Here is an 18,975-nt window from a genome sequence, read left to right on the forward strand (position 1 = left end):
ATGCAAAAATGCACATATAATATACACATATAATTATGTATAATTATCCGTAAAAAAATCAATTATATAATAGATAATCTATTGTGTATTATATATAGTGCATAAAAGTATAGATACATAAAATATGCAGATATGCATATAAATATATATATATGGGCACAGGCAGAGCCATAGATACACATGGCTTCCCATATACAGAGAGATAGGACTCAATTTCTGTGTGTGTGTATACTTATGCACATTTTTATACACACACATATATATATATTTATGCACATTTAATTAATTCACTGCCTTTCTCTGCCCCACAGAGCTCAGGGCCACTTTGCTGCAGTCACCAGACCCTCCCCTGTGCCATCGACTCCCTCCCCACCAACAAGGCAACACAAATGTATTTTAAATATTTCTCCTTTAATAATCTACATCCTGGTAGTTGCTCCAAGGGAAGACACAGCTGACAGGATTTTGATTCTGCCCCCGCATCTCTCCACATCAGTAATTCCTTATTGCTGCAGACTTCTCTATCCCCCGGCCCCCATAGGCCACGGTTAGATTAAATTCTGCTAATTATCTTAAATATAAAACATAATGCAACTGATCCCTTGACATTGCTGTAGTAATAAAAATAGAAAAGGAAAAAAAATAAAAATGTTTGTATCCTTATTGCCAGTGTGTGTGTCAGTAACTGCTTTTCCCTTACAAAAGCCCTGCTTCCTTTCCTGCTGAGGGCTGATCACACTGCCCAAACAAAGTCAAATTATTCCTCAGGCTGAAAAAAGGGGAATTTTAAAAAATGGTTGCAAGAAAAGCCCCAACAGTTTCCTACTGTAAAAAGAATTCACAGTTCTTAGAAAGGGTCTGAGCAGTACAGTAGCGCTACATTTACTGAAAACTTCTAGTGCTGATAAAGTCCTTAAAAAAAAAAATTAACCCAAACGAACCCCAAATTAAATTAAACTGGGAGAGCCAGTTGGCAAGTGAAGAGGAGGAGGAGGAGGAGGAGGAGGAGGAAGAGGAAGAAGAGGAGGAAAAGGACAAGAGAGAGGAAGAGGAGGAGGGAGAGGAGAAGGAAGAGGGCACTCCACGCTGCCCGGGGAGCACAGGGAGCCCTGCTGCTCTACGGATAGGAGCCAAGAAAAACAAAAAAACCCTAAAAAAAAAAAAATATTCTTTAAAAAAAAAAAAACATCCAGTTTGGGTTTTTTTCCAGGCCGGGCGGTGAGGAGACCCCGCGCGTGAAGGCACAGCAGCGCGAAGGCAACGTGATCCCAGGGACCCCCGGCAGGCCCTGCTAGACGTTGGCCCCGTGAGGGGGGCACAGGCCGGCGTCTCGCTCGGGCTGAAACGAGAGGGGGGACAGAGCCAAATATCAGTCACTCATACTGGGAACACCCCCCCCCTCCCTGATTTATACCCCTCTCTGGGGTCCCTACCTCCCCGTGGCCGGGTTTCTGGGCGATGGGGGGTTTCTTGAGGATGCCTCGCCGCGGGGCCGGTGCCGGCCTGGCCTCCCCGTCCTCTGCCGCCGCGTCACAGCCCCCGGCCAGGACGTAGTGCTGCTTCCTCAGCTCGCCCAGGCGCACCCGCTCCCCCTCCAGCCGCTTCTCCAGCTCCAGCACCTTCACCTGCGCCCAAACAGCCCTGCTGGGACCCGTATTGGGGGCAGAAGGGACCCACCGTGTGCGGGTCAGGATCTGTCTGCATCCACACCCGAATCCACCTCATGGCCGTACCTGTGTTTCCATCTCTTCCTTCTTCAGCTTGATGAGGGACATGCCCGAGAAGTCCATGGTGTCTGTGGAGAAAAGCAGGGCTCCTCACACACTGCACCCTCACACACCAGAAGTGAGGCTGGACGGACACCTCGGGGTGTTCCCCAGGCCAGAAAGGGATTGGGGTGTTTTTTTCCTACCTTTTCCTTGCAAAAGCCTCACCTTTCTCCTCGATCTGCTCCTGCCCCGACTTGGTGGAAGCCACCACGTTGGCCGCCATCTCGTTGACGTTGCGCGAGCACTCCTGGAGCCGGGCCAGGTTCTTGCTGCTCTTCTCGGCTTTCACCTGCAAACGGGCACAGGGGTGGCTGTGGGTGCCACCACGGCACCTCCACCTGGGTGCTCGACACTTCGGGGTGCCCCAGGCAGAGACATCGGGCGCCCCATGCCAGAGCTCGGGCACAAAAACCCGGGGGCGGAAAGGATGGATGGATGGACAGATGGGGAGGTTTATCCTCAATGATCCCATCATGGCCAGACAAGGTGATCCCTGCAAAGCCCTTCAGCCCCAGGGCGCCAAACCAGCTCTGCTCCCACCTGAGTCAAGCATGCAGTGAAGACATAGCTATATTTTTAAAAATAATTTTGTATTATACATAATATATATTTTTTCTTAAATATATATAATTTATATATATTTAAATATACTATGCATAATATTATATACTATTATATTGTATCTTATAATTAACTATATCCTATATTCATATTAATTTAGTTATAAACAAGTAATTATAATATAGTCTATAATTTATAAGTAATCTATTATAATATTTACATATAGATATATACATTCCATATATAAATTGTAAAATTAAAACCATAATAATTTTATAATCCTATTAGAATTATATAACATATATTATTACATATATAATATTAATACATGAATATGTATTCTATATACTATACTGATATTTTTATTATTTTATTATATTAGGTGTTGCATAATATATATTAAATTATGTTATTATTAATATTAAATTCATATAAAATATATACATTATATAAATATATTAAAAGGTGAATGCTATATTAATTACATAATTACATATAACCTATAATACAATAATATATAAAAATATATATCTTTAAAATGTATTTTTTTAAAAAATAAATATTTTTTTACAGAAATATATGCATTTTAAAACCATCTGCTGTAAAAAGCCTTATGGATCCTCCTCCCCCTCCACCTGCATCCCTGTTTGCTCACTGAAACCTCTACCCATCCCTTTCATCCACCCCAACAGGGAAGGTGGCAAGACCCAAATCCACAATCCTCAATTCCGGCTCCTGCAGTCACATTTTTGGATTTCTTATTAGTTAATAACATTTTCCTCACATAACAAGACGGGAGGTTTTGCACATCTTCACTTCCAAGGCAAGCCCTGGGTGTGGGAATATTAATGCCGGTGAAGACACATTGGATTAAAATCACAGACTGACTGGAAAATGGCAAGAGCTTCCCTTCTCCCTGCCCCAGGAGGCTGCATTGCTGGGAACGCTGTGGAACAGAACAACCTATGGCTTCAGGAGACAGGCTGGGATCCTGCTGGGACACCCACCTTGGAGGCAGCCACGAGCTGGGCTGTGCTGGCAGCGATTTCATGGGAGCAGACGATCAGTTCCTCGTATTTTCCCATGTGCAGGACAACCCTGTCTGCCGACTCCCTGCGTTACAGCCAGAAGGGAGATCGTATTAGAGACACCCTACACCACAAGGCAAGTGCAGATTATTCATCTCCTGCTAATATCCCTACAAATCAGCACCAGACCTGGATCCAGCAGCTTTGTCTGTAATTACAGAATCATTAAAGTTGGAAAAGACCTCTAAGATCATCGAGTCCAACCATTATTAAAGCTCATTTACAAAGCAATTATTCAAAGCCTTGATCCAGACATTTTGGACAGAGAGAGGATTTTGTTTCTGTAATGAGATTTTTTAAAGCTTTGTCCAAAAGACTCTCCGCATTTCCTGCAAAAGGATACCCTGCCCTGATCCCAACCACCCCATCCACAACCAGGACATGGATTATTCGATTTCATGTTCTGCAAACAGGGAGGAACTGGTATCCCTACATGGGTGACCGTGTGGTCCCACCCGGGCTACGATGCTCTACATGGAATTAGCAACGAGCCAAACGAGGCTCCATAAGGAGTTAGCAAAGATGCTCCACAAGGGATGGGTGATGGTGCTCCCTGATGGCTCAGCAGTGGGATGCTTTGGATTATTGGGTGCTGGAGAAGCAAGAGCCAGCCCTGGGTGCAGCACATGGAGCCGTGTCCCAGAGGAACATCCCAGTGTGGGGGTACCTACACGAGCTGTGTGGCTCCCCAGCCCACGGCCTTGGAGGCAGAGATCAGCCCTTCGGTCCAGCGAGAGTTCTTGGCATAAAATTCCTGAGTTGTTGCTGCCCCCTGTTGTTATGAGAATATTATGGCCTGGATTAACTTGTGTCTAATACACAACAATACATAAATCCACATGAAATATCCGTATAAAGTATGGCAATATATAAATTTCACATATAAAGCCATAAATCAAGGCATCGACAGCATTTCTGTGCACTTTATGCTGCTCTTACGGACCTGCTTAAATAATTATCATGAGAATCAGTGTTGGAGCCCCACGCCTGCAAAGTTGGGCTGGGTTTGGTTTAAACCACGCAAGTTTGGGCCATAACCTTTAGATGGACGAGGTTTTGCAAGGGCAATAATAACGTGTGCAAAGAGCACAGGGTTGAGCAGCCCATCTCTAACAAGGCACTGCCAGAGTGCTGATAACGTGGGAAAACCAGGAAATCCAGAGTGTTTTTGCAGACTGGGGGAAATTCTCCTGTATTTTCATGCCTGTGCAGAGAGATGAGGGGAGGACTTACCCGGCCACTTTCTACTATCTCCTTCTGTAGGTTCGTAGATGTTGTTACAAGAAGCCTGATAGCCTGGAATGAAGGAAAACAGGCTTTGGTGTTTGATGGGGGTTTTATAGAGAAGGATTGATGCTGTCAGTGGTGGCAAGTGACAGTTTTGTGCAGTCTTTGACAGCCCAGACTGGTTCCTGAAGTACTGACCTTCATTAGATCCGTGCAGGAGTTCAGAATCCTGCAGGAAAACAAGAGAGAAGTGTTCAGCATCCCCTGATGTTGCATCCAGGGAAGGGGGTTTTGTTCTCAGTTAGAACAGGAGTCTTTCTTGGAGACCAGCCAGCCTGCTTTGGAGCACACTCCAGCAGGGTACAGGCATGGGACACAAACCTGCCCGAGGCCATCACACGTTACCCCTCAGAACTCACCGCTCATTCACTTCCAGCTTGACACCAGAGCTCTCATTCCTGGCCTGGCTCATCATCTCCTGTTGGGAAACACAAAAGGAAGGGTTGGATGCCACGCTGCTGTGAGAGTGAGCAGGGTGGAGGAGCAATGGACACTCTGCTGCCCCAAGGCACCGAAGTGGTTCGTCCTGCAGCTTCATCTCACCTCTATCCGCCTGACGGCATCCTCAATCGCCTCCGAGGTGGAGGCCATCTCCTTCTCAACCATATCTCCCAGCTCTTCCTGCTTGATGTCCAAGCTCTTGGGCCTCAGCTCCTGCCAGAGGAGGCAGCAGGCATCAGCAGGTTTTAGACAGAAGGGAATATTTATAAGGAATAATTACAAACCGAGGTATCTGACTCCCTTTTCTCCCCCTAAATAATTAAAGCTGAAGGAGCAGCATTCTGCAGCCTGCAAGGGTGAAGGCACACGTGCCACCAACTTGCAGCAAACATGGCACAGGACCTCAGAGGTAAGAAATGCCCCAAATCAAGGTGACAAAACTCCATCACAGGAGCAGTTTTGGCTCCAGAGGGCTCTGGAGAGCTGACAGCCTGTGAATTAACACCGGTGTATGGGAAAAGACTAACAGGGGCTTCACAAGAAGAAATATCTGAAAGTTGGGAATTTTTGTTCCACAGGGGTTACTGAGTTGAGAGACTTCAGTTGCTCTGAGAGTGACAGGCTCTGGGTACCACCAGGAAAGGTCTCAGCACTCAGAACTGAGATGGCTCAAGGACAGCACCAGAACCCGTGGGTATGGGGGGGGCAAACCACCCCAAAGTGCTCCCTCCAGCCCACCCTGCCAGCCACGAGCAGGAAGGTGGGTGCACTGGGCTCCATCTCCTACCTGGGCCAGCTGCAGGACCCCCCTCAGCGCCTGCCGCACGTCCCCCAGCTCGGCACGGCCCAGCCTCTGCCTGTCCTTCAGCTCGCTCAGGTAGTCCAGGCTCCGCTGCCCACAGTCCCGGCACATCTCCATCAGCCCTGAGGAGAGGAGGGGTTGGTGACAGGCCCCTCACAGGGCAAGGGTCCCTTCACCCCAGCCCTGCCACCCTCCTCCTCCCCTCATCTGTGGGGATGACGCTGAGCATCAGCAGCATCTAGTAAATTTCTTCTAGAAGACCACAAATGAGTTTCCAGGAGCAAAGTGATGTTCCTGGCTCAGCAAGGGGCACTAGAAAGCAGGGAATGTTGGAGCTGGGGGAATTGTGCTGTCCCCAGCAAAGATCTGCCCCATATCCAGCCCCTGGCAGAAGGAGCTTTGGCATGGCCTCCCTAAAAAAAAAAAATCTCCATGAGGAAAAATCCCCCCCAACACCTTCTTGCACCCCTGCACTCACGGTCAGCGTGGTCCGTGGGGGCCAGGTGGGAAGTGGCGCTGCCGTTCACGATGGTGTCAGCCGTGAGGTGTGCGAAGAGGGTCAGGGCCCCCACCAGCCCCGCGGCATCTGCCGGGACACGACGGCGTCAGGGACTGCAGCCCCTCCGTGAAGGCACTCAAAGATCAGTACAAGAGCTTGGAGAGGTCACTATTGGCCCCTCCAGCTTGAATGAACACAAGGGAACCCACCACTCCCACCGTGTCCCTCTGTCACCAGGGCACTGCCGCTTGCCAGTGGCCCCGGAGCAGCCGGGGGCTGCTGGATGTAGGGAAACATGAGCAAGCTGAAGCAATACGAGCGGGCCCCAGCCCCAGGTACCTGCCATGGAGGCCACGTACTGCGCGTGCCCGCTCTCCAGGGCGTCCGTGGACTCCAACGCTGCCTGAGCCCGGCTCAGCAGGTAATCTGGAATGAATCCAGCTTCGTTAGCACGGCCAGGCTGATGAGAGGCTGAACGAGCACGAGCGATGACTCCACTGAGCGGGAGCCAAGACAGCTCGAGTCCTCATGCCCTGGGGAACAGGGCTCATGGCTGGGGAACAGCACCAAAGCCTGAGCAAAACAGTGCTGAGAGGAGAGTTAAAAATTCATCCTGGGAAGTCTGACCCCAACCTCCTTGGGCATGATGGAAAAAACGCCTTGGGAAAGCTGAGATGTAGAGTTATCTGTCCTGGAGGGAGAAGGGGCGGTGTGTTCCTGCCCTACCTGGGGAGCTGGTGCAGCGGACGTGCAGTGGGTCATCCAGCTTGGCCACAGCATCACGGAGGATGTCCTCTGCCTCCCGCACCGTCTCCTGCAGGATGCTGAACTGATCGTCCAGCAGCTTCTGCTGCAGGTTCTGCTCCTGGTTGCTCTGTTGGGCAGGAGGAACAGGTAAGTGGCACAATTGGGACACAGGACCCCCCATCACGAGCGTTTCCCTTCTCCAGGATTAGAGCCAAGCATCCCATTACTGCTGGTGCAAGTGATATCCCACCAGCTACATCAGTGATGTGTTGGGCTGAGCATCCCAACTGCTCAGCATCCCCCAAATATGTCTCACCCTGGCAAGTAGAGGGGCAGTGGGCTCTTCACACAGCACCTACCTTCTCCAGGAGCCTGCCCTGGAGCTCTCGGATCTCCCTCGTGGCCTTATCCGCCTCCTGGTTCAGCTGCAGCTCCTTCTCCTCGATGAGGCCACGCGTGGACAGCAGCTCACACTCCTTCTCGCTCACCGACCGCCTCAGCACCTCCTTCTCGGCGTGCAGGGCCTCCACCTGCGCACTGAGCTCCACACCTGCCTGCCACGGGGCCAGGACAGCGCTGTCACTCACCTGTCACCGCGCTCTGAGCCCAACAGACACCTGAGGACATGCCCTGCTCATGGCACTTATGAGCTGGGCCCACGTTCAGCCCTGTGACGGCTCCTCGTGCTGCTGCTGGACCTCTGGCTCAGCAGTGGTGGCCGGAGCATCGTCCAGCATGACAGGGGTTTTTGATGGGGATTTGGGCTCCTCCTAAGCCCTGTACCTGCTTGGCCTGGCTGAGCGAGCGCTGTGCCTGGTCCAGCTCGTCCCGCCGGGCATCCAGCTCCTGCCGCAGCTGCTCCATCTGCACGCTCTGGTCTTCCAGCTGCAACCACACCCCGTGCCGGGGGCTCAGCCCCTGTGAACGCACTCCGGCCCCGCTCGGCACCGGCACGCAGCCAGGATGGCGGGAATGAGACCAGCCACGTTTTGCAGGGTGGGGGTTTTGGGGTCATGGGTGTGGGGGAGGGGGTCTCCTGGAAGGGCTCCTTTCCCCAGAGCAGGAATTTTGGGAGCAGCCCCCAACTTGGGACCCGGAGAACAAAAGCACCCAAACCCATCAATTTGCACTGAGGCATTCTCTTGGCGGAAGGAAACATCGATTTGGGCAAGAGGGAATTAAGCATGTATTAAAAAATGCCTTCCTGATTGCACCTTCTTCCTGGATCAGGGACTGACATCAAAAATAACCCATACCCCCTCAGCCCAAACTGTGAACAGCTACTGCATTTCCCAGGCTGGGAAGGGCTCAGTGCTGGCAGGGAAGCAGGGAAGGATCCAGAGCTGTGCTGGCTCACCTTCATCTCGGCCTCTCGCTTGACCTGCTCCACCTGAAACGCCAGCTGCTCCTTGACACGCGCCACCTCCTCCTGGCTCTGCTGCGTGACCGTCAGCTGCTTGGCGGTGTCAGCGTTCTGTGTGGGGACACGGGGCTCACCAGGGGACCCTCACCATCGCCACACTCGTTCCAACCAAACACTGGCTTAGAGGATAACTCCAAGATGCCTTTCTCACAGCATCCAGAATGCTGACTGCCAGCAGATATGGACTCAAGGGGTGCCTCCCCAGCCATGCTCAGAGTTCCCTGGGTGCAGGGCGATGGGACCGATTTGGGGTGCTCTGGGCAGGCAGGAGCCCCCCCAGCAGTGGCAGAGGGACCAAGGCAGTGTCAGTCCCTGCCTGCACAGAGCATTACCTTCCTCAGGAGCTCGGCGTGCGTGTTGATGAGCTCGCTGTGCTTCTCCTTCAGCTTCGTGTAGCGCATCTCGGTGGCGCTGGCTCTCTCTGCAGGGGGGAGAAGCCGCTCAGCAACCGTGGCACAGGCGTCCCATGGCTGATGGGCACTGCAGGGCACCTACTTTCGGCTTCAGCGCAGAGGCGCTGGGACCTGTCGCTGTCCTGCTTCACCCTCTGCAGCCTCTCCAGCTCATCCCGCAGTTGCTCGTTGTCCACCAGCGCCTTCTGCTTCTGCTTGCGCTGCTCCTCCACTTCTCCCTCCAGGCTGTTCACCTGTGCCTTGAGCTGTGTGATGTATCGCTGTGCCTGCAGGACACCACCATCAGGTATGGGGGCGTGGCCCTGAACTGATGTCCTCCCCAGCAACCCTATCCAGGGGCCCCACTGCAATTTGGGCAAAGCAGCCATGGGATGCACAGGAAAGCTCCCCTGTTTGCCCCTGCAGCTGCTCTGTCCCCGCTGATAAAGCTGGTTGTGACAGCAAGGGACAGGTCTCACATGCCTCCACCCCATCTCCATCAGGAGTCAGGTCCTGGCACTGGGAGAGGTCCTAACTCACAGTGCTGGACACCAGGACCTCACTCCTGCCACATCCCTTTGGAGTTTCCACCACATTCCCCACACCAGCTACTCCCCAGCCGGGCTTTACCTCCAGTTTGATCTTCTCCATCTCTGCACGGAGTGTGTCCAGCTCCTTCTTCAGGCTCTCGATCTGAGCGTCCCTGCGGAGAAAGGCAGGTTGGTCCCACGCGGTAGCGGCCACTCCCCTCCGCCACTGCCGGACCCCCCCCATACCTGTCATCCCAAACGCCATTGGGGGGCCCAAAGGTTTGCTCAAACAGATCTGAGGTGATCTGGGGAAGACAGAGGGTGCTGAGCTGAGCCAGGCTACGGGTGCCTGTCCCCGCTGTCAGCCCATCCCTGCATCCTCGTTCCAGGCCCGTGCCCCCACCTGTGGCTCCGTGGTGGAAGTTGTGCTGATCTCAATGAGGTTCTCTGGCTCCTCATCCTCAGGGGCTTCCTCAGGGATGACGACCACTGGCTTCACGTGCTCGGCCAGTGCGGATGCCCGCAGGAAGTTTGGGGGGCTCTGTTGGGACAAGAAGTTCTGGTGGTATCATGGGGGGTGTGGGGAACTGCAGGAGGCAGAGATCCAGGGAAGGGAGGCAGCCAACCCTGTGCTGCTGACAGAGCCAGCAGGTCCCTCTGCAGTGTCCCCAGACCACAAGCCCATCCATGGGGACGCCCCCATGCACCCTGAACTCGCACGATCTCCAAAGTATCACCAACAAGCACCACCCCAAATCCTGCCATACCTCCGGCAGCCGAGGGATCTGGATGAGCCGCTTGAAGTACAGCATGTCAGATGCTCTCTTAAAGAAGTTTTTGAGGCTGGAGAGGAGGGAGAGACAAACTGTTTGCAGGGGAGGGGGTTTGGCAGGAGGGAGGGGACTCCATCGCCCCACCTTGGCCCGGGATTACCTGCGGAACTGCTCGTGGAAGCGATCCCGGTGGCCTTGCAGCGTGTCCGCCGGCAGACCTGGGAAATGGGGAACAGCCGTGACTGATCTGGAGCTGCACATGTATTCACGTGCACCTGGAGCCCTCTGCTGCAAAAGCCAGCAGGTTAAAGGCCAGGTGGGAGTGGGATGTGAGGGGTCAGGGTGGGAGTGGGGGTATCCCCATCCCTGGCACAGGAACCAGGGATGTGGTGCAGGGAGAGGCGGGTGTATCAATCCCAAAATACCCGAACAAGGCCACTGGCACTGCACTGCCCAGCAATGCTGTGCAAGGGGCTGGAAGGCCAAGCCACATGGGTTTGAATTAATCAAGGACAAGTCCTTCTAATTCCTTTATCTGGAATTTCTACATGGGATGGAGCAGGCCCTTAGAGCCCAGGTGGGACATGGCAATGGATGCCTCAATCCAGGCAAGCCTGATCCCCAAATTCAGAAGCCCAACCCTGCAAAAGACCAGCAGGGAGCACATCCCGGGACTCACAGGAGTGCAGCTTGAACATTAACTTGACGGAGTAGTGGTAGAGGTGGCTGCAGTCCTGGATGACCTGGATGAGGGGGGCCAGGCGGCACTGCACCGCCGACATCTGCGACACGGCCATCGACGTGTTGAGCTGCCTGAAAACTGAGGGGTTGAGCTGCGTGAGGCACCGGGTCGTGTTTGCAGAGCCGGCCCCCTCCCGGCCACTCCGCTTGATCATTAACCACGGCGGATGTGGCTTTGCCGGGACACAGGGAAAAACACCAGGGTGCTGCCTGTCTGTCCCGCTCAGCTGGGAACAACTACCCCCCCTGACCCCAAAAAGGAGGGATTTAATCACCAGGACACTGCCCTTGAGCAGATGCAAATAATGCAGTTGGGGGAATAGAGAGGTTTTGCTCCATTCTATTTAATCAGGAGAGGATCTGGGAGAGGATCCCAGGGCAGGGGACGAGCTCGCCGGCACCGCAGCCTCGCCTGCCCCTGCTCGGAAACAGATCCCTTCCCCTGGCACAAATCCAGGCATATCCACCCCGGCTTCTTCCCCGCTCAGCTTTAAAGTATTTATGAATATAAATTCTCTGTATAACTGGGTCAGGAGGAGAAGCGGGAGGCTGACGGGAGCTGGGAGCACGGTCTCGCCTGCTGTGCCCTGTTTTCCAGGGCAGCTCCGCGTTCCTGACTCTTGACAGAGGAAGAATCCACCACATTTCTAAGCCATCTAAAAATTCCTGGAGAAGGAGGCGAGAGACGATAACTGGGCAAGGGCCTCCAGCCCTCCCCGGAGGCATTTCCATGAGGGGAAATGAGCCTTTAGAAAGATATACAGCCCCATCCTCTGCTTCTGGGGGATAGAAAGGATTTGGGTAATGCATATGATTAATGTGGTTGTAGGAAATAATATAGGAAATAAATAGGAAATAAAAACACATTTCAGAGCAGCGTGCTCTGCATTGCTCAGGTGGGCTCAAACCAGCCACAATCCTTAAATATTTTCCTACAAGTGCCCCTACAGAGCATCAGCAGGGGAATCCAGCTCAGAAATCTCATGGGGGAAGGAGGAAGGACTCGAGCCTCCAACCTCAGCCTCCCGGAACTTGATTCCCGACCAAAGAGCGAAACTATTGCTCAAGAGCCCTGGGGCGAGCGGGAGGGACCTGCCGCCTCCTCACCTGACTCCGACAGCTTCAGCTCACAGTCCAGGTAGTCAAACAGCTCAACAGTCAGCTGGAAGCTGCCAAAACAAACCAAAACTCCATCACTCCGTGGCAGAGACATCCTTGCTCCGGCTGCTCGAGAGCACTGGGAGTCCTCATGACAGCAAGGGCTCCAGTCGGGGGTTTTGCTCCCTGCATTTACACCCCTCACCACTCTGCAGGCGCCAGCACACTCACATGTTGTTCACATCCGTCCCCGCAGTCTTTTCCAGCACCTCATCTGTCACTTCAAGGGCTGGGGGGAACTCGGGATGCTTTGGAAAAGGAAAATAACCCCCTCAGTTGCTGCTCATGTTTTTGCTGGTGCAACGCATCCCCCAGCAAAGCCCCATCCCCCTGGTACAGCAGGTGAGAGGGTGGCAAAGGGTCTCACCTTGACGTGGAAGGAGATCTTGGTGAGCAGGAGCCGTGTGTAGAGGCTCACCAGCTGCCCATATCTGTCGTGCAAATGGCCCTGTGGAGACACAAGGGAAAACATGGAGAATCCGGAACCAGTAGAGCCCACACGTGCCAGTGAACCTGCACCAGCCTTATGGTTCTTGTGCCCTCCTCCACAGACACAACCATCACCCCACAGGAGCAGAGACAATAGGGTAGCTGAGGTGGTGCTTTACCCTCTCTGTGCCCACAGTGTCACTCAGCATCTACTTCCAGACCCCCTGGGAGGCACAAAGCTCCACTTCACCCCACTCACCCACAGGTCTCCCGTCTCTCGGATGTTGCTGCGGTACCTCTGGCAGTCCTGGAGGACCTGGGGGTGAAAACAGGAGGGATGTGGCACAGCAGAGCTGGCACAGGTCAGCACCTGCCTGCCTGCCCCAGACTGGGAAGAGGATGGATCCAATCCTTACACCACTCCAGCTTTCTGAGAACTTCCAGCCTTTCAGTGGCACCCAAAGGTCAGGGCTTTGTGCAGGGAGGTTTCAAAGGTGCGAGACAAGGGTGCTCTCACAGCCCCACAGCCTGGGAAAGGTGTCTGGGACAGGGAAGGGAACCCACCCTCTGTGCAGAGGGACATCTCAAGAGGCAAACATTTCCCCCACCAGCAAAGCAGGAGGGATGTTCCAGAGGGGACACTCACATTGGGGTGTCCGTCACGCAGGACCTTGTGCAGGACGTGGCAGAACTTCCAGCTGAGGATGGCGCTGCTGGGCAGGGGCAGCCCGATGGCGTAGGACCAGAAGGTGAACGCTCCCTTCTCGTGGTGTGTGCCCAGGATGATCCCTTCCCTGCAGTCAAGGCCAACTGGATACACGTGGAGCAGGGCACTGTTCTTGTTCAACTTCCATTAGAAAGGGGACACATACACTGGGTGCACAGGGATCACCAGCGCGATGCTGCACCCACAGATATGACCCTCATTCATCTTTTTCTTGCACCTCCCCCTGCCCCAGGGCACACCAGGACCCTCTGCATTTTATTGCCAAAGAACCACAGCTTCGTAGGCTCTTGTTTGCCTTTTCACTGATGGATGAACCCACATGATGCCACCCCTCAGCCAAGCTCTGTGTGGGTCTCCTGCTCCCAAACCTCTGCGGCCCCAAACCCCTCCTGCCTCAGCCCAGGATCTCCTCGGTGCTCTCCAGGAAAGGATACGGCGGGCATGTTTCTCCTTCACTGGTGCTTCCTGTGAGTTTATGGCTTTGCTGATGCTGATGGCCTGCAAGAGGAGGGGAGAGCAGCTGTGAGACACAGTGTGACCCCCATGGCTACCCGATACTCCCCAAAGCACAGTGCTGGTGCTTTTGGGGAATACCCTGGCTTTTAGCACTCCTGTGTCACCTTAAAGTCATTTGCAACACATCAGAATAGGCTTGTTTTTCCTCAAACAAAGCAGCCCATGAAACTCCCCCATCCCCAGCAGGATCTGTCAGAATCAGCCCCCTCCCATCCGTGCTGCCTGTGCTCCCGGCTGTCCCCGTCCCAGGAAACCAATTTTTGCATTTTTGCAGCCTGAACTCAGCGCCGTGCCCCAGGAACATTAAAGCACGACAGCAAGATGCCAAATTCCAGGGTTGTTTGTGTAATCACAAGGAGCCTTTGAACCAAGGGAGGGGGGGAGTGGTTTGGGGTGTTTTTGGCTGCGCGCAAACAGCACGTGGGGAAATGCAGCCCCCGAGCAAGGAGGGAGTGGCGGCCACAATGCCCATCTTGATGGAGCAGAAATCCAGAGCAGTGTGATTAGCACAGGAGAGTTATCTATATTTTGATGCGTTTGATCACAGCACACGTTAAATTATTAATTTATTCCAAAAGATGACCCCAGACAGGGGTTGGTTGTCTCCCCTATGTGACAATGGGCTACGAAACAGAGTTGCTGTGTTTGATGAGGATCTTCCTCCTCCTTGCCAGGTCCCTGCAGATTCGACTAAGCTGCTTCACCCTCACAGGAGCACTTGGACTGTGCCTGTGTCCATGAGCCCTCTGTCTCCAGCAGAGGAAAAAGGTCCCAGCTGGAAAGGCAGGAAGCGGCCCCGCCACCAGCATTCATGCCAGAAGAGAAACTCAGTCAATCCCCGCAGCCACACAGCCCTAAAACCTTATAAAAATCTCATCTACCCTCCTGGGGAAAGCACCTGCTTCCATACAGCTGCTTGTCCAGGGATGCCTCTGAATTGAGACACTTTCCTGCAGGAGCTGGAACTCGATGCTGAGTTATCAAGTGCTCCTGACTTATGCAGGAGGAACCTGATGCTGTGCTGAAGGGGTGATGCCAGAGGTGTCAATGCACCAAATCTGCCCCCAAAGAGTCTAAAATAGCTGTGCCCGTGAACTGGGCAAAACCATCACGAATGCATCCCAAAAAGTGAGCCTGTTCCAAAACTGTTTCCCCAGCTGCTGGGAAAGGGGGCTGATTTTGCTTTTCCTGCGCTGGGAGAGCCCCGGTGTTACCCCGCCATGTGGGGCCGTAAAGCAGCAGCAGAGTTAAGCCGGTGACTTGCTGTAATCCTCTTATCCCCAAAGGTTAACGAGCCTGGAGAGCCCAGGAACAGGGAACAGGCACTTGCAGCACAGCTGCCTCTCCTTCAGGAGAGGCTCCACAGCCACCTGAAAGGCTGGAGCCAGAGGAGAGGCTCAGCCAGAGATGTGCCACAGGTCCCCAGGGGTGCCAGCACCTCCCAGGATGACAACAAAGTGAGGATTATTGAAAAAAAGGAACGTTTATCACAGACCAGGGAGCGGCAAGGCAAGAGTTTTGCCAGGCAGGGCTTGGAAATGCATCTGGCAGCAAAGAGCTGCTGAAGGGCTTACTGCATCCTATTGCATGGGGGGAGTGGGGCAGACACTGCTCCCAAACCTGGATTTTTGCTGCCTGCCGTAAGCAGAAGTAGGACAATGCGCTTGTCCCAACCCATCACACTCATCCCAACCCAGCACACTCGTCCCAACACCTCAGTGGGACCCGAGCCCCATAGGTGGAAGGGCCAAAGTGTGAGACAAGGGCAGACCCCCGGGAAAGGAAACAACATCCCATATGCCCAGGGACAGGAGCTCAGCTGCTCAGTGGGATGACACTAGGGCTGGGACCCACTGGCCTGTCCCAAAACCGAGCTGTAATTCCTGTTGGTGCTGGTGGTTTTATTGGGTTTATTGCCCTTAATCTCATTTCCAGACCAACCAGCCAAAATTCAGCCCGGGAGCTGTTGGACAGGCTGGTTTCATCCTCGGTGATTCAGTGCTGAGGTTTCATTGAGCCATTTTACATCCAGCACAGGGACTGGACCCGTGCAGGGGCAGCCCCAGCCCACCCCCAGCACTGCCATGACAGAGACACCACATCCAGCATGGTCCTAAATAAACCACAGAGGCACTGAACCGATGCCAACCCCTCAGCATTGCTGCATCAGTTGTGCTTCCTCTGCCTCCAAACACCAGGCTGGTCAGGAGATACCTGGAATTGGGATGGTGGGACCAGGGATGGGCACGGGACGATGCTGCAGCCGGGGACATGGGTGTCTCCAGGATGTCCCTGCTGGCTGCAGGGCTCTGAAACGGGGAGATTCACCCTTGACCCGACCTCCTGGGACACCACCAGGACGTCCGGAGATGGGCAGGTCCCTGCTGTCACCGCAGGTGCACAGCCAGCCTCAAACCTTTGATGCAACCCTGTGGACTGTTCCCCATCCCTGATGGGGTCCAACCCCAAAACCTGCCGGGCCGCAGGCTGTGGGAGCCCAGAGGGTACAGCCCTCTCTCCTTACTCACAGCCCTCACGTACCAAGCCGGTGACTAAGGCCGGGATCAAAGCGCCCAAATGAAGGAGCGCAGTTTACATCCACCCTTTCTTTCCAGGCTGCTTTTAATTAGGGCTGATCCTCCCGCCCACGGCTCCCCGAAGCCCCGGCATCCTGCGGGGCCACAATCCCCACTTGGCAGGTGGATGCCAGGTCCCACGGCAGGGAGGGATGTTCCTGGCAGCAGGATGGGATGCTGAGCTGGAAACCTCCCCGGCCAGGTGGCACGAGGGCTGTTGGAACACCTGAACCAGAAACGGCTGCTCCGGAGTTCCCTTCTTAAAACTGCTCCTTCCCAAATTACACTAAGGGAGCGCCACTCGGCAGTCACAGACAACGTAATCCTGGAGGCTCGGGAGCTCGCTGGATTTTTAACCTTTTTGTTTCAGAAAAGCAAAAACCGGCAAGTTTTGCCTCCTGCCAGGCTGCCGAGTGGGCCGGTGGCTTCCTACTTCCCACACGAGGCTGCTCCAAGGGGAACATCTGAATCACCCCAGCACAAGACCTGGAAAAGTATTTTCAGGGAAAGCAGAAAACCTGTACATCACGCACAGGCACCTGGGGGGGCTGGGGGGATCACAGCAGGGTCAGCAACCCCCATCTGTACCCACAGGCATCACCTCAGCCCTCGCAGGAGAAAAGGTGATGGGGCTCTGGATTCCTGCAGCATCCTTCTCCAGAATGGTAAGGAATCCTGGAGGGGATGCACCACCAGCATCTCCATGACACAGAAGTGACCTGTGGCCAATTCCACAGCTGCTATAATTAGAGCTAAAAGGCAGATCAATACCCACGTATTGACACTGGAACAGTTCTGCTCTCACTGAAGCATCACTACCAGGAAACCACACCAGGGTAAAACTCCTTTAGAACAGTTTTTCAGCAGTTGCTGGAAAAAAAGGGTCAGTTCTGGGTGGTGAATGTGACTGTCAGCCAGCGAGCTTGGGGGTCACAGAGCTAAAACCTCCAATGGAGAGCGACCACCTCTCTGCCCTGTGCACAGCTCTGCCCACAGCACCCCTGGGACTGAGCAAAGTTGTAACTGTGCACAAGTCCCACTGAAAAGTCCAAAATGCCCTGGAAGGGCAGGTGGGAGGAGGGACACGTGCAGCCCTTCGGTGCACCGGGCAGCGCTGCCGCCGTGATCCTTTATCAGCGGTGCCCAGTGGGACGACTGAAGGAGACGAGTCCAGAGGGAACCGGAATTGCCGGTTTTCTCGTGTTGCTCCCCAAACCCAGCAAGCTCCATTTCCTCCCCACCGTGACCCCGTGAGGCCTGGAATTTCCACCTGTCTTCGCCGGCGTCCTCCTGGGCCAAACCAGCCCAGGGGTCAGGGAAGGACCAGCAAAGCAAAGGGGCAAAGGGGAAAACACCTGCGATGAATGCACCACCTGTGAAACCAGAGGGTCAGAGGATGTGTGCAGAGAGCACTGTTATTTTTGTGGGGACAGCAGCGAGCCCGCCACTCTGTCCATCCCTCTGCCCATCCCTGCCCACGCTGTTGGAGTGATTCATTTCCCACCAGCCATATGCCGGCCCCATCGGTGCCCGAGCATCGCCCACCCTTCTGGGGCCACAGGGCTACGGACAGTCCGGCCAAGCCGGACACGACAGGGCACAACCACATCTGGGCTTTGTTTTAGCTCAGCCACTCTCCGTGGGTTCACACACCGTGATCCCCGCGGGGAGACCCCACGGGTGACCCAGAGTCGCGGGGGCTGAAGGGAATCCACCCGCGGTGCCAAACAACCTCCCGTGTCGTTGTAGCCAAGACTGGGAGAGGCAGGGATGCGGAGATGCCCATTCCCGGGGCGGTGGGCGCGGGGGGGAGCCCCGGGATGCTGCGGAGCCCCCGACACCGTAAAACTTTCCCCGCGTGCTCCGGGCCGTGTTTACCTGCGATAAGGCCCGGGGGGTGCGCGGGGGACGCTCCGGTCGCCCCGGGCCCCGCTGCCCGCCGGGGCGGGGGCGCACGGCTGGGTCGGGCCGCGGGGCCGGCGCGGGGGCGGCGGGACGGGCCGCGGTGCCCACGCGGGACGGTCCCGCGGCCGCGGCGGGAGGAAGCGGCGGCGCAGGTGGGGGCGGGGGAGCGCCGGCACCGGGCACGGACGGACGGGCGGGCGGACACGGGGACGGACAGAGGGACGGCGGCCGCGCCGCCCCACCGGGGGGACCCCCGGGAGGACAGAGGGACGGGGACCCGCGACCCCCATCCCATCCCATCCCATCGCCCGGGAAGCCCCCGCGTTCAGCGCGCCCCAAGGTGATGCCCCGCGAAACGGACCAGGACCAGGACTAGGGCCAGGACCAGGGCCAGGACCAGGACTAGGACCAGGACTAGAACCGTGCCCGCAGCCGGTCCCGGGGCCGCGCCACCCCCTTCCGCCGCCCTTGCCTGGTTCTTGTCGAACTGCTCCCGCTCCGCCTCCAGGCTGTGCCCGCCGCGGCGGTTCAGCACCCGCGCCGGCACGCTCTTGATGCTGTTCATGGCGGGGCTCCGGGACTCGGCGCTGCCGGCTCCGTCCCCACGCCCG

The 18,975-nt window shown here is 55.0% G+C and overlaps 1 protein-coding gene across 1 annotated transcript; it reads right to left on the minus strand.

Annotated features, from left to right (window-relative positions):
* Nucleotides 1–1,102: 1,102 nt before the first annotated feature.
* Nucleotides 1,103–18,975, minus strand: HIP1R (huntingtin interacting protein 1 related). The gene is made up of 32 exons (XM_027878554.1): nt 18,837–18,975; nt 13,802–13,865; nt 13,287–13,429; nt 12,900–12,956; nt 12,579–12,659; nt 12,383–12,459; nt 12,161–12,222; nt 10,992–11,132; nt 10,473–10,530; nt 10,307–10,382; nt 9,943–10,080; nt 9,786–9,844; nt 9,640–9,712; nt 9,113–9,296; nt 8,950–9,038; nt 8,552–8,668; nt 7,978–8,079; nt 7,554–7,748; nt 7,174–7,321; nt 6,787–6,873; nt 6,427–6,534; nt 5,934–6,070; nt 5,249–5,359; nt 5,065–5,123; nt 4,844–4,874; nt 4,652–4,714; nt 4,090–4,190; nt 3,338–3,443; nt 1,935–2,058; nt 1,734–1,795; nt 1,434–1,625; nt 1,103–1,339 (listed from the first exon to the last, which is right to left on the minus strand). Exons 1-32 carry the CDS (start codon nt 18,927–18,929, stop codon nt 1,292–1,294), a joined length of 3,186 nt encoding a protein of 1,061 aa, XP_027734355.1. The 5' UTR covers nt 18,930–18,975; the 3' UTR covers nt 1,103–1,291.

The sequence above is a fragment of the Empidonax traillii genome, unplaced genomic scaffold (genome assembly GCF_003031625.1).
Source record: "Empidonax traillii isolate 1590-97213 ecotype Southwest subspecies unplaced genomic scaffold, ASM303162v1 scaffold43:size1863611, whole genome shotgun sequence".
Taxonomy (NCBI): Eukaryota; Metazoa; Chordata; class Aves; order Passeriformes; family Tyrannidae; genus Empidonax; species Empidonax traillii.